Source organism: Emydura macquarii, unplaced genomic scaffold, assembly GCF_026122565.2.
Source record: "Emydura macquarii macquarii isolate MOO-44397 ecotype Brisbane River unplaced genomic scaffold, CSIRO-AGI_Emac_v2 contig_2171, whole genome shotgun sequence".
NCBI lineage: Eukaryota > Metazoa > Chordata > Testudines > Chelidae > Emydura > Emydura macquarii.
In genome coordinates this window covers 3,588,675-3,601,844 of record NW_027132308.1, presented here as the reverse complement: position 1 = coordinate 3,601,844, position 13,170 = coordinate 3,588,675, and the positions used below count along the sequence as shown (strand labels likewise).

The following is a 13,170-nucleotide window of genomic DNA, read 5'->3' as shown; positions in this document are numbered from 1 at the left end:
GTTTTACAACAGACTACATAAAAAGCACTAGTGAAGTCAGTACAAAGTAAAATTTCATATAGACAATGACTTGTTTACAGTGCTCTATATACATTGAAATGTAAGTACAATATTTATATTCCAGTTGATTTATTTTATAAATATATGGTAAAAATGAGAAAGTAATCAATTTTTCAGTAATAGTGTGCTGTGGCACATATTTTTATGTCTGATTTTGTAAGCAAGTATTTTTTCAAGTGAAGTGAAACTTGAGGTACACAAGACAAATCAGACTCCTGAAAAGGGTACAGTAGTCTGGAAAGGTTGAGAACCACTGCTTTAGATAACACAATGAGCTTTTTAGTCTCCGTTATACCCTTGGCAGACTTTCATTTGCATAACAAAACCACAACATAATTAGGCATTATTAGCCATCTGTGTTCATTATAGCTCTGGGATTAGAATACTAAGAATATTGCAGGTCAAGACTGCAGTGAAAGAGAAATACATAAACTTAAATCAGTACTATTCAACACTTATTTTCATAAGCCTGACAAATCAATCTATAATTGTTTATTAATGTTATCCCCAGGGGGAATATTCAGTCTAATGTACAACATTTTTTAAAAAGGAGCACTTTAACTTTTACATTTAATATGGATTCAGACTTAGACCAATCATGAATTTGTATTACTAGACTAAATTAGTAAATTTAACATGCTCAAACTAATAATGAAAAATATTAAGCAAATACAAAAGCCAAAGTTTTAGTAGATAAATATCTCCCTGCCCGTTAGAAAAACTGAAGGGTCTGTACAAAACCGTCCATTGCTCCATTATAGTTGTTCTATTTACATTTTCAAGATTTTAATGCTAATAATTAAATATTATACAGCTTCCGAGTCTAAGGCTTTATTCATGCACTTGGCTATTTTCCAAATTCAGCAATATTGCTATAGATTAATCATCTATTTCTAAGTAGTAACAGGCTGCTTAAGGATACCTTTTTGTGTGTTTTTCATACGGTACTGATAAAATTCATACACTAAGAATATTATGTGATGTGGTCACAAATATTTGAGATAAATCAATTCAATTTACCAAAACATACAATAAATAATTGATAAGGCCTATATAGATTTTAGTACAATGATACATTCATTGATCTGAGCAAAGAAAGCAAAAATAATAAAATAAAGTAAATCAAGGTGAACCCTTGGCATGTTTAAAGTATTTTCTTTGGGACACCCATATAGCTAGCTTACTGTACACATATAGATGGACATTAAGCAGATTGTTTCAATGCCCCTTCCAACTCCAAAGACTGTTTATTATTTTTGTGCACGCAAAAGAACACTAAGCATCTCACAAATCAAATAACATATCATATTGATTTAACATAACCCAATAAGCGAGGGTCAACAAAAATCAGGAACAGGGAGAAGGACATGGGTGACTAGTAAGATCACAGCTAATCAGTAAGACATACACATATCTTGATGGTCACTTTTTGGTTTAACCTTCTCTGCCCATCACTTATCACAGGTGAGATGTCAGAAGTGAATTTTTAGGAAGCACTTAAATGAGATAAAGGAAGTAGACTGACACACACATTTGTGGTGCGTGTCCCAAGAATAAGGGGGAGCATGTGAGACTCATTTTTAACCATCATTTCCTTTGTAAAAATATAATCATCACTGACTTCTGATCTCATCATCACCTTAAACAAAACATAGCCAAAAGCAAACACCTGATCTCTCCTCCCCACAAATTCTTTTTTGCCACTGTTAAACACATCGACATTCATCCTCCTTGTCACTCAACCCATACCATAGGGATCATCTTCAACTCTCTCATCTCATCCCAAACCAAATCCTGCCACTTTTAAAATCTAACCTATTTTGCCTGTACTGCAAGTTCTTGGCTAGGAACTCATTTCCCATTTTGGTAACTGCAACCTTTTTCTCTCCGGCCTCCCATCACATACCTCACACCACTTAATTTCATACAAGCTACTAGTAACATGTTCCTGGCCAGTTCCTCTGATCACATCACACCTTTCTTTGAATCTGTCCACTGGTTTGCTCACCCTTCATTACCACACTCATCTGTGCTATCAAGGCCCTCTGAAATTCTGCTCTTCTACTCTATTCAAGCTTGTCTTTTCCATCACCACCCATCCTTCCTCACCTGTAATCATGCCTGTATTCTAACAACCTCCATGAGAAAAAAAATTAATCTTTCAGATGTTGTCATGTACCATATAGAGACCAGAACAATGCACCACAACTGTATCCAAGGGTTCTCATCATTACCTAAGCTTCCTCGCCAGTTCCCAGAAAGACTGAAGATCAGAGAAGACCCAAGGAAGACACTTAATGATCATTAATATATATTTTAAATACATGAGGCATATAAATAGCACAAAATATAATCTAACAGGTTTAGTGACTGACCTCCTGAAATAAGTTTCCCACAAACTAATCTTATCATTCAGCACAGAAAGTTAACCATTTAAAAAAAAATTGAACTGTTATTTCACTGTCTTTTTACCTTATATTCTTCAATTTCTTCTTCATCAGCTTCTCCCTCATCTGGATATTTGCGTTTTGCATTTGGTGCTGAAGTATCATAAGAAGCCCTAAAAACATTTACGAAAGTCAGATATAAAGCAATTTCTTTCTAGCCAGTACATTACAATATATTTAATAATCTGGGATTATCTGCAATGGCTGCATATTGGTTTCTCAATTGAATATAAGGGTCTGGTTTTAATTTATAAAGCCTAAAATGGCTTGGGACAATCTCTCTCATAATGCCATACTGCCATAGTTTACTGGATTTTTAAAGAGTACCCTCTCATTTTCTCAATTTTCAATATTGTTATACCTTAAAATATCACATTTGCTTTGCAGTGTTTCAAACTGACCAGACCCTAATGGTCCAATTATTATTTCAGTTGAAGAAGTGTAAATCCAATATTCGTTCCTACTGAAGTTAGAGTTCCACCAGTGTAAATCTAGGATAACCGAAATTAGTTTCTGTCTCCAAGCATTAGTTAGAAGATGGGGGTTAAATCCTGCTTACCGTATTCAAACAAGCAGTCATAATCACTTCAAGGGGATTTCTTCTGTGATCATGGTAAACAGGATTTGGCCCCAATATTGTTGTAACTTTGTTGGTTAGAGTATTTCTTTTATAAGTTCTGTTTTGATATATGTTGTACAGTTTTACCTTTTGTTTCTATGGATCTCCAGGTCTAGCTAACAACAACCCGAGTTCAACATCACAGCTTTATCAAATGCTAGTTAAACAGATCTAACAAATTTAACAATTTACTCCTAGTAAATTAAGAGATGTTTTAAGGTTTCCCTTTGCAATCACAAATGCAAAGAATGGAGTTCTGAGTTTCTGAGGAAAAGTATTGACACTCTTTTTTAGAACAAAGAATCTCAGTAAGACAATAACGAGACTTATTACTAGAGGTCTGTGATTGTGAAATATAATTTTTTATACTTTTTTTTGGTGTGCTCGAACGTCTCTTTACTTTTGGTAATCTGGATGAAAAAAATGTTTTACGAAACTGATCCTGCTCTCTTCTCCTCTTCTTTCAAAAACTTTAGTTACATATAACAAAAATTGATTTCTAACAGAGAACAGCTTCAATACAGACCTGCAGGTTTCTCTCGTTTCAGCGATTTCCCTCTGATCATCTTTGCTGTTCAATACTGCACCAATACTATCCGCACTCTCAGCACCCAACTGAAGGAAGGGCAACACACACACACATATATACACACACGTATTCAGGCAAAAAGTACAGTCAATCAAAAAATAAAGGTCGCAACTTCAACCCAACCTACATTAAATAGTTTGTGGGTTGCCACCCGTTCAGTTTATACATGGGCATGGGCTTTCGGCTTCGTCTCATTTGAAAAGCTCTGATATATATTTTTAAATCTCTGGCAACCATAAGCAGAAGGAACAAGGCAGAAGAGCTGCTGCCATTGAGACCAGGCTGCTTGTGTGCAGGGGCAAAGCCTTGGGGCAGGGAGGGGGAGGCGGAGTGGTGGGCAGGGCCTGGGGGGGGGGGAGGGTCCAGTTACTAGCCATTAGAAAGGTAACAACCCTATTTCTGAATCTGCAATGCTCTGATCATTGACCCCCTCAGGATGCCATAGTTACTTAGACACTATTCAGCTTCCTGCAGGCAGGCCTGCCCCCCACAGCTGTGTTCAGCACAAACTGTATTGGAGCCCAGAGCACAGCAGAGGTGGGATGGAGCTTGGAGACCCAGAGCAGAACCAAGGGCACAACCTGAGAGCAGCAGAGGCACCCTGCACTCTCCCTATTCCAGGGGCACAACCCTCCTTCCCTTCCCCCACCCACCCCACCCCACCCCACTCGCGCTCTGGGGCCATTGCCGCCCTGGGGACCTGCTCACCAGCCGGCAGAAGAACTAAGCAAGGGGGCCGTGACGTCACAGGGAGGGCACTGGACAAACTCGCTCGCGCCCGTGCCAAAGAAGAACACGGCCCCACCCCGGCCTGGGTGCGCGCCGCATGCAGCAGCTCTGTGGGCGGGGTTAGAGGCTGAGACCCCCGCGGCCCGGGCCCCCAGGGGCGGCTGCAGACGGGAGCCGTTTACCAGGGGTGCTATGGTTACGGCCCCGGCCCCGCCCTAACCGCTCGTTACCTGCTGGGCCAGGAGCTGCCGGCGCAGTTTCTGTCGCTCCCTGATCTCCTGCAGGCGGCTGTTCATCGCCATGCGAACCGACCGACGCGGACTCGCGGCACCAACAGAGCAACAGCCACAGGCGCTTCTTTAGAACGTCACTTCCGCTTCCTCCTCCCTCCCTTCTCAGGGCAGGAGGCGACTGAGCCCGGAACCGAGCGTGCTGACCACGTGACTCGGCCGGTTGCTCTCGGCCCCATCCTGGTGGTGGCCGTCAGAAAAGCTACTCCCTCCCGTGTGTGGGGGGGCCGGGGGGGGGGCGCTGTGTGTGCGTGCGTGCGTGCGTGCGTGCGCGCGCTATCTGTGTGTGTGTGTGTGTGTGTGTGTGTGCGGGCGGGCGCTGTGCTCTCTGCGCGGCTGGCTGACTGCTGGGGGGTCGCCTTGTCCTGCAGACCGACAGGGAGAGAAGCCTGCACGGACACCGGCTCCGATTTCGCTCACACACCGAACCGATCGTCATGTTTTAGTCCTCGCCTCCCCTCCCCGGGCCATCGGAGCTGCACTTTAAGCAAAACCCACCAACCCGTAAAACACAGACGGCGCCGTAAAGTAACGATCCTGTCATTAACAGGTGCAAACCCAGCCACCCACCCACTGGACATACGTTCCTGGGTAAAGAGCCCGCTTCTACCTGTTGTTTACCATGAGTGTCGGATCTGGAAGGACAAAAAGCAAGGGGCCTGAGGAAAATTTTTTTGAAAGAGAACGTAGTTAAGGAGGTTGAAGTTAATGGTAACTGGGACAAAATATAACAGGGCTTTACAAAAGGTAGATCGTGCCAGACCAACCTGATCTCCCTTTTTTGAGATGATATCAGATTATTTAGACAAAGGGAATACAGTGGATCTAATTTACCTAGATTTCAGTAAGGCATTTGATATGGTCCCACATGGGGAATTATTAGTTAAATCAGGAAAGATGGGGATTTATACAAAAATTGGAAGGTGGTTAAGGAACTGGTTAAAGGGGAAACTACAACAGGTCATACTGAAAGTGGAACTATCAGGCTGAAGGGAGGTTACTAGTGGAGTTCCTCAGAGATCAGTCTTGGGACCAATCTTATTTACCCTTTTTACTACTGACCGTGGCAGAAAAAGTGGGACTGTGCTAATAAAGTTTGTGGATGATACAAAGTTGGGAGGTATTGCTAGTACGGAGAAAGACCAGGATATCATACAATAAGATCTGGATGACCTTGTAAACTGGAGTAATAGAAATAGGATGAAATTTAATAGTGGAAATTGCAAGGTCATGCACTTAGGAACTAATAACAAAAACTTTTTCTATAAACTGAGGACACATCAGTTGGAAGTGACAGAGGAAGAGAAGGATCTGGGCATATTGGTTGATCGCAGGATGATCATGAGCCGCCAATGTAATGTGACCATGAAAAAAAGCTAGTGAGGTCGTAGGATGCATCGGGCGAGGTATTTCCAGTAGAGATAGGGAGGTGTTAGCACCATTATACAAGGTGTTGGTCAGACCTCATCTGAAATACTGTATGCCGTTCTGGTCTCCCATGTTTAAGAAAGATGAATTCGAACTGGAACAGATGCAGAGAAGGGCTACTAGGATGATCCAAGGAATGGAAAACCTGCCTTATGAGAGGAGATTCAAAGAGCTCGGCTTGTTTAGCCTAACCAAAAGAAGGCTGAGGGAAGATATGATTACTCTCTATAAATACATCAGGGGGATAAATACCAGGGAGGGAGAGGAGTTATTTAAGTTCAGCACCAATGTGGACACAAGAACAAATGGATATAAACTGGCCCTCAGGAAGTTTAGACTTGAACTTAGATGAAGGTTTCTAACCATCAGTGAGGGAAGTTCTGGAACAGCCTTCAGACTCCAGAGAAACTAATAAACTATAAAAAAAGCTATAAACTATAAAAAATGATAATGATAATAAGTACATAAAATATTTTTTATAAATTATAAAAAATAATAATGATAATAATTAAATAAAAAGATTTCGGGATCCATTCAAAAGTATCTGGCCATCTGCATTTGGCCCACGGTCCACCTATTGACTACCCCTGATCTAGTTTGACCTCCTGCACAACACAGGCCATAGAACTTTGCCAAAATAATTCCTGTTTGCACTACAGCCTGTTATAGGAAAACATGTTGATTTAAAAATTGCCAGGGATGGAGAATCCACCACAATCTTGATAATTTGTTCCAGTGATTAATTACCCTCACTTAAAAATGTACACCTTACTTCCAATCTCAATTGGTCTAGCTTCAACCTCCAGCTATTAGAGTTTGTTAAACCTTTTTCTGCTTGACTAAAGAGCACATTATCAATATTTGTTCCCACACAGGTACTTATAGACTGGACCAAGTCACCTTTTCAACTGGTTACAACAACCTTAACATGGTAAACTTCTGTCACATTTAGAAGACAGTGATCTTGGATAGAATTATGGGTTTGTTTTTTTCGAACCACGGTCATTTGTAGTGCTGCAGCATTAATCAGGAATTCAGTTAAACAATGATTCAATACAGTGCAAAACTCAATCATCTCTACCATGTATTGTAATATGGGTCTGACAACATAGTATTTCTTCAGTATAAGTGGACCTGTAAAAACAATTCATGTCTACTAACCAAAAGAGAATTTATAAGGACTTTACTACACACAAAAATTACACTAATTTATCTACATCATTTGAGAAATTGGGTGGGCACTCCCTAAACCAATTTAGGAGTGTCCACACAAGGGGGTTACACCAATTTAACTAAATCAGTTTAGAACTAAATCAGTTTAGAACTGAATCAGAGCAATCCTTTTCAGCTGACACTCTCAAATTGGTTTAATAATGCCTAATATTGACTTAGCTGTATCCATAAACTAAACTAATATAGTGCACACAAACCAATTAAAGTATCCACACAGACTGATCTAGTTAAATCTGCACAACTTTTGTGTTTAGACAAAGGCTAATTCTATGCTATATGTGACTTCTTTCTAATAGAAGGGTCCTACCACATGGTAAGGATTCCTGCATGGATGGCAGCTCCATGTTTCCTTTTGTGTAGGGTGATTCCTGTTTAAACTAAATAGAGTTGGAACATTCTTGGTTTTATCATTCATTTTACTTTAGATAAAAAAACACTAACTTGAAACACTTCCAAGAAACTTCCCTGAGTAGGTGATTTATGTCTTACAGATAACTAGCAGTCATTCACTAATCATAGTTTCAGTGAATTCAAAAGGGGCCATCTGGAAGATAACTCCATTGCAGTATATTGTGTACGACAATAACTGCTAGCACTTTTGTTACTTTAGCAAATATTTAACAGAACTTCAGTTGCTAAGTCAAAGGCTGATTCTGCAGAGATTCTGTATGAGTATACCTTTATCCTATGAGGAGTCCCACTAAAGTAATGGGGCAGGCATGAGGCTCTGACTGTATGCTTTACAAGATCAGGGCCTACAACATTGAGTTTGTGATCCCCTTACATGGAGTAGTTAGTGCTTTACTACGTAAGTAGTCAGTTTCATTGACTTCAGCAGGACTACTTGTGGTGCAAAGTTTTATTCAACGTGGGCAAGGGTATCACAAATTTGGCCCCATAATGCTACTTATATCAATCAAAGGTATTAGTGCTAGATGATTATATGGTGTCATAACTGATCTGCATGAAAGCATGGGTACAGAAACAGACACTGTGAAAAAGTATAAAAGAAACAAGTTTAGGACCTCATCCTGCTATCCTTATTCACTGTGCTATTGGAGTTTCCATGTTCCAGAAAAGACCAAAACAAAATAAAGGATGCTGATTACAGTAGAACCTCAGAGTTACAAACACGGTGGGAATGGAGGTTGTTCGTAACTCTGAAATGTTCGTAACTCTGAACAAAACGTTATGGTTGTTTTTTGCAAAGGTTTACAACTGAACATTGACTTAATACAGCTTTGAAACTTTACTATGCAGAAGAAAAATGCAGCTTTCCCTTTTTTTTTTTAGTTTATGTTTAATACAGTCTTGTACTGTATTTGCTTCTCTTTTTTTCTTTTTTTTTTTTGTCTCTGCTGTTGCCTGATTGTGTACTTCTGGTTCCAAATGAGGTGTATGGTTGACTGGTCAGTTTGTAACTCTGGTGTTCGTAACTCTGAGGTTTTATTGTACTTATGGTCATAGGAATTTTTTCACTTTTGGTAAGAGTTGGCGTGTTAGTCATGGTATCTTTGGAAAAATTCTAATGCAGGTAATTAGTTATATCCTGTCTTCCTAAATGCCTCCTGAGGTTTCTGTTTGATTTGGAATTCTCCACTTCCTAAATGCTGAGTAATGTGGCTTTGCATTGTTAAACAGTTTTTGTGTTCCACTCCAGAGGTGGCTGCATTTCAGTGGTTTGTGATGTCCTCATATAAACCTCCCTCAAAGAAGTGTTCTGAGGTTTAAGAATATAACATTAGTAAAGAACTTTGAGTTCTTTAGGTAGGAGAGGCTCTATCAGTACAAAAGAGAAATAAAATAAAAAGCCCTGATACCTTGCAAGGTATTTGTTTAGATTATTTATATACAGTGGCTCAAATAAAAGTTCTTGTCTCCATGATGGAAATCCTCTGTGACAGCGCCCGACATGGGTAAAGCATGGTTTGCTCTTGCACTGTAAAAGAGACCAAGCCACATTTTAATCACAATTCCAAATCTAGCTTCAGTCTTGATCTTTGCAGGGCTGTGTCACAATTCTAGAGCATACTGAAAACAGCTCTATCCCATCTACACTGGGATACATGAATGTTTTCATCATACTGGGCAATATTATATTGTGACTGGCTCCCAAACAGGCTGGGATCCAGGGTGGGGTGTGTAATGCAGTCCTGAACTATCCTATATTTTGTAAAGTACAAACAAAATAATCCCACATATTCCTCTCTATTCACAGTACTGAAAGGCTGGGAATCTGCTGCTTTACTCAAGAGTATAACAAAAAGAGTGGGGAGAAAACTCATTTATAAAATGGGAAGGGAGGAATGGAGCATGACTCCGCTACATTATACTCTGGGTCACCCAGTTAACCCATTATGTCCACTTTACTACAATATGTTTTATCTCTCATCTGGCTTTCAACAAATGGCACAAGTGAACAAAGTAATCAAACTGAATAAACCAAAACTAACATCCTTACCACATGCTCTAGAAGCCTTTTCAGACTGGAGACAAAACTGTTTTAAGTTTTGCAGTGTAACTATGTTTAAAAACATGTTTAAACATGGTTCAGACATAGTTACAACAATCTCTACTTAAAATATGACTTATACAGCCTATTTGGATTTGAAAAACAAATGGTCTATTTGGCCAGAAGTAAGAAGGTATTTTCCCAAAGTGATATGCTCTCACAGTCCTGGGACAGGAACTTGAATTCCTATCCTACATGTTACACTGCTAAGAAAAAAATTACCCACACTACTAAACCAGAGAAATGTATGTGTGTATTGAATAGCACTTCCAAGGCACTGCTATATTATAACCTCAAAACTACCCTGCCTGAAATCTCCCCACAAAAAAGCTGGAATACTCTGGTCATTTCTCAGAATAACAACGTCTTGGACAGAAAGTTCCTTTGACTAGTAATGTTTGTACACTGCTGAGTCACATAAATAAATAGTATTGTTAATAAATATGTAGTTGTTTGTTTGTTTTAAGAAGAACCCAGAGGCAAATCTCAGTATTTCCAGTCTTCCTTACATGAGTAATGTTCTACATTTAAGAGAAATTTTAGAGTGCCATCTAGGGGGCAAACAGCATTTGCCAAAGGACTGTTGAATAAAGTATTTCCACAAGTTTAGTTTAACCTAAAGATGCAGTTCAGGATAAACTGGACACTATGGGCCAGATATTTAAAGGTATTTCGGTTCCTTAAGATAGGTAACTAATGAGATTTTCAAAAATGTCTAGATGCCATGATGGGAGTTAGCACCTAGGTGTTTTTGAAAATCCCACTAAGGTGCTTCTGTGCGTCTTTAGGTGCCTAAATACCTTTGAAAACTTGGTGATATGGAATTTCTTTATTGAAGAGTTTATGCTTTTTGTTATTGTTTTAATTACGTTTTTAACTCTTTCGGGGTGTGAAGAAATCTTGCCAACTACAAGCCAGTGCAGTTGTATTGTCTGGCGACTGGCAAAAAAAATGGCTTTACAAGAGGGGTGTATGGACTATATGACGGAGTCATGTTACCAATAACTGGATTTTTACAATTTAGTGAAAATGCAAAATAGTGCTAAAAACATCACAGATAGTACTTAAAATAAACATCTGTTGTAATGGAAGGGAGATCCAACATGAACTAATGTTTGCAGATGATGGGTAATAGGTGTGAGAAACAGCAACACCACCACCCACTGGTTATAAGTATCCTAGTCCTATTTCAAGCCATCACTGAGTGCTGGGGGAGGGGCTCATTTGCTGATGTGGTGCTTGCCCATTGGCCTGTAGGTAGCATGACATCACTCTTTCGGTAAACTTCAAATAATAAAATCAACTTTCAATATGTTTGTAGTTTAACAAAAGGTGATTCAGAAATGTTCAGCTATGCTTAGATTTTGTTCCATGAATTAATTAATCTCTCAAATTAATTTTGAAATTTCCAGCTACCACCTCCCTCCTCTGATACAGCACCTAATTTTTCTCACATGGAAGATACTGACAAATTGGGGAAAATTAAGCAGAGAGCTACAAAATGGATTGATTTATGAGAAAATATTAAAAGAATTAAATACTTCTATTTTGGCTAAACAATAATACAAAATTTGTAATTATCCTCATGTATGTGGCAGATGTAAATACCAAGAAAGGAGAGAGGAACTGCTTAGTATTGTCCTAGAGGACATGGAGCTATGGAACAAAATTCCACCAAGAAAAATTTAGACTGAGTACCAGGAAAATATCCTAACAGCAAGATCTATTACATTGTGGAATACTCTCCTAAAGCGACTGCTGAGAGCCCTAGAAGTTGAAACAAGTGAGAGAGAAATAGCTGCAAAGGAGCTATGCCAACTACATTTGCAAAGGGTGGTTAGGACAAAGAGTAAGTAAGCCCTCTTTTCTGCAGTTTCTCACATACAAACATTGTTCCTGGTTTCTTAGTTCTTCAATGTGCTTTGCCTAATTTAGGATTCATAATTAAAAATGTCCTCGTAGGGCATGTCCTATGAAACTTAACACAGGAGGTACTCACTCATTCCCTTAAAAAACTTGATCCCCGATCCTGCAAACTGGCAGATCTTTGTGCTCTCAATCACAGTAATCACAGCAGGCAAAGACAGGCAAAGTAAGACATTGACATCTTGATGCAATGTTATCATAATGTGTAATACTGTCTGTATGTTCTTATGTGACTTCATCATGTTGTGCATAGAGGTAGTGACCTCTTGACATTGCATGCTCATGCAATGCCCATTTGGTGCAAAGTCAGTGTGCTGTGTCAGGCCTGATATCTAGGAGTGATGCCACTATAAGACCAGCAATGACTCAGAGGGTGAGGTCACCCTGGACCTTTGCTGTGGCACTTCAGGCATGAGCAGGGGGAGGTGCTGATGACCACTGGTACTATGGCGCAAACTGAATTTGAGGCAGCTCCAGTTGGACAGTCCCAGCTACAGTCCACTTATCATAAGCTGATTTGGGCTTATTTCATAAGCCAATCACTTCTTGCCTGCACCCGGTCGCAAGTTTTGGGCTTTTCCCTGCTAGTTTGGGTTTCCCGCTGTGCTTGCTGGAGTTCTTGCTGCGTCTCCTGTGAGGGGTGCTTCCTGCTTCCAGTTTGAGTGACAACTGGATTGCTAGGTTAGGCTAGTAATGTTTGCATCATGTGACACACTTCTCGTCTACTACACATACTGCTCCCAAAAATTAAAAAAATATTGGGTGCTCTGTCAGGGGCACCAATAACTACTCAGCTTTTTAAAAATTCTGTCAGGGAGGGATTCTGATTGGTAGTTGATCATTGGGGATGGATCTGATTGGGTAAGTGTGAGCTTTATAAACTCAGTTTGAATTTTTTTGGTGCCCAGACTTGCGCTGAGATTTTGGGGGACTGACATCACGTCAGTCTCTCTATTCTCTCTCACATCAGATAAAAATCCTTTTCCCTTTATATTTCAATCTTGATTGATTCTCTTTTAGTCTTTATACACCCTTCTACTACTACACACACTGCATTGTAACAGTACAGTGTGCGTGTAATGTGTTACTTCTTATCTCTCTTTCCTTTTGGCTCAAACAGTGGAGCCAAATGGTGGAACAGATTCACTGTGTCTTCAGTGGACGAGCCTCTGCACCCAGCGGATTCCCTTCCCGGAATCTGGAGCATCGCGGAGGTGGACCGGTTCAGTCATGGCGCGGAGCTCGAGCAGCGGCTGGGGAACACAGGAGGAGGAGGCAGGTAAGGAGCCGAGCCAGGCGCCTAGGCGGGGGAGGTAGGGGATCGGGGAAGCGGCGGG

General features: G+C 40.2%; 1 protein-coding gene across 1 annotated transcript in view; it reads right to left on the bottom strand.

Moving 5' to 3' along the window:
• The window catches only part of METTL14 (methyltransferase 14, N6-adenosine-methyltransferase non-catalytic subunit), a 30,459-nt gene extending 25,676 nt beyond the window's left edge, over positions 1-4,783 (bottom strand). The window contains exons 1-3 of the mRNA XM_067558689.1: positions 4,675-4,783; positions 3,653-3,741; positions 2,533-2,620 (exon numbers count right to left, since the gene is read on the bottom strand). Of these exons, the coding sequence (XP_067414790.1) occupies positions 2,533-2,620; positions 3,653-3,741; positions 4,675-4,746 (249 nt within the window). The 5' untranslated portion in view covers positions 4,747-4,783. The remainder of the gene's footprint in view (positions 1-2,532; positions 2,621-3,652; positions 3,742-4,674) is intronic.
• Between the last annotated feature and the right edge of the window lie 8,387 nt (positions 4,784-13,170).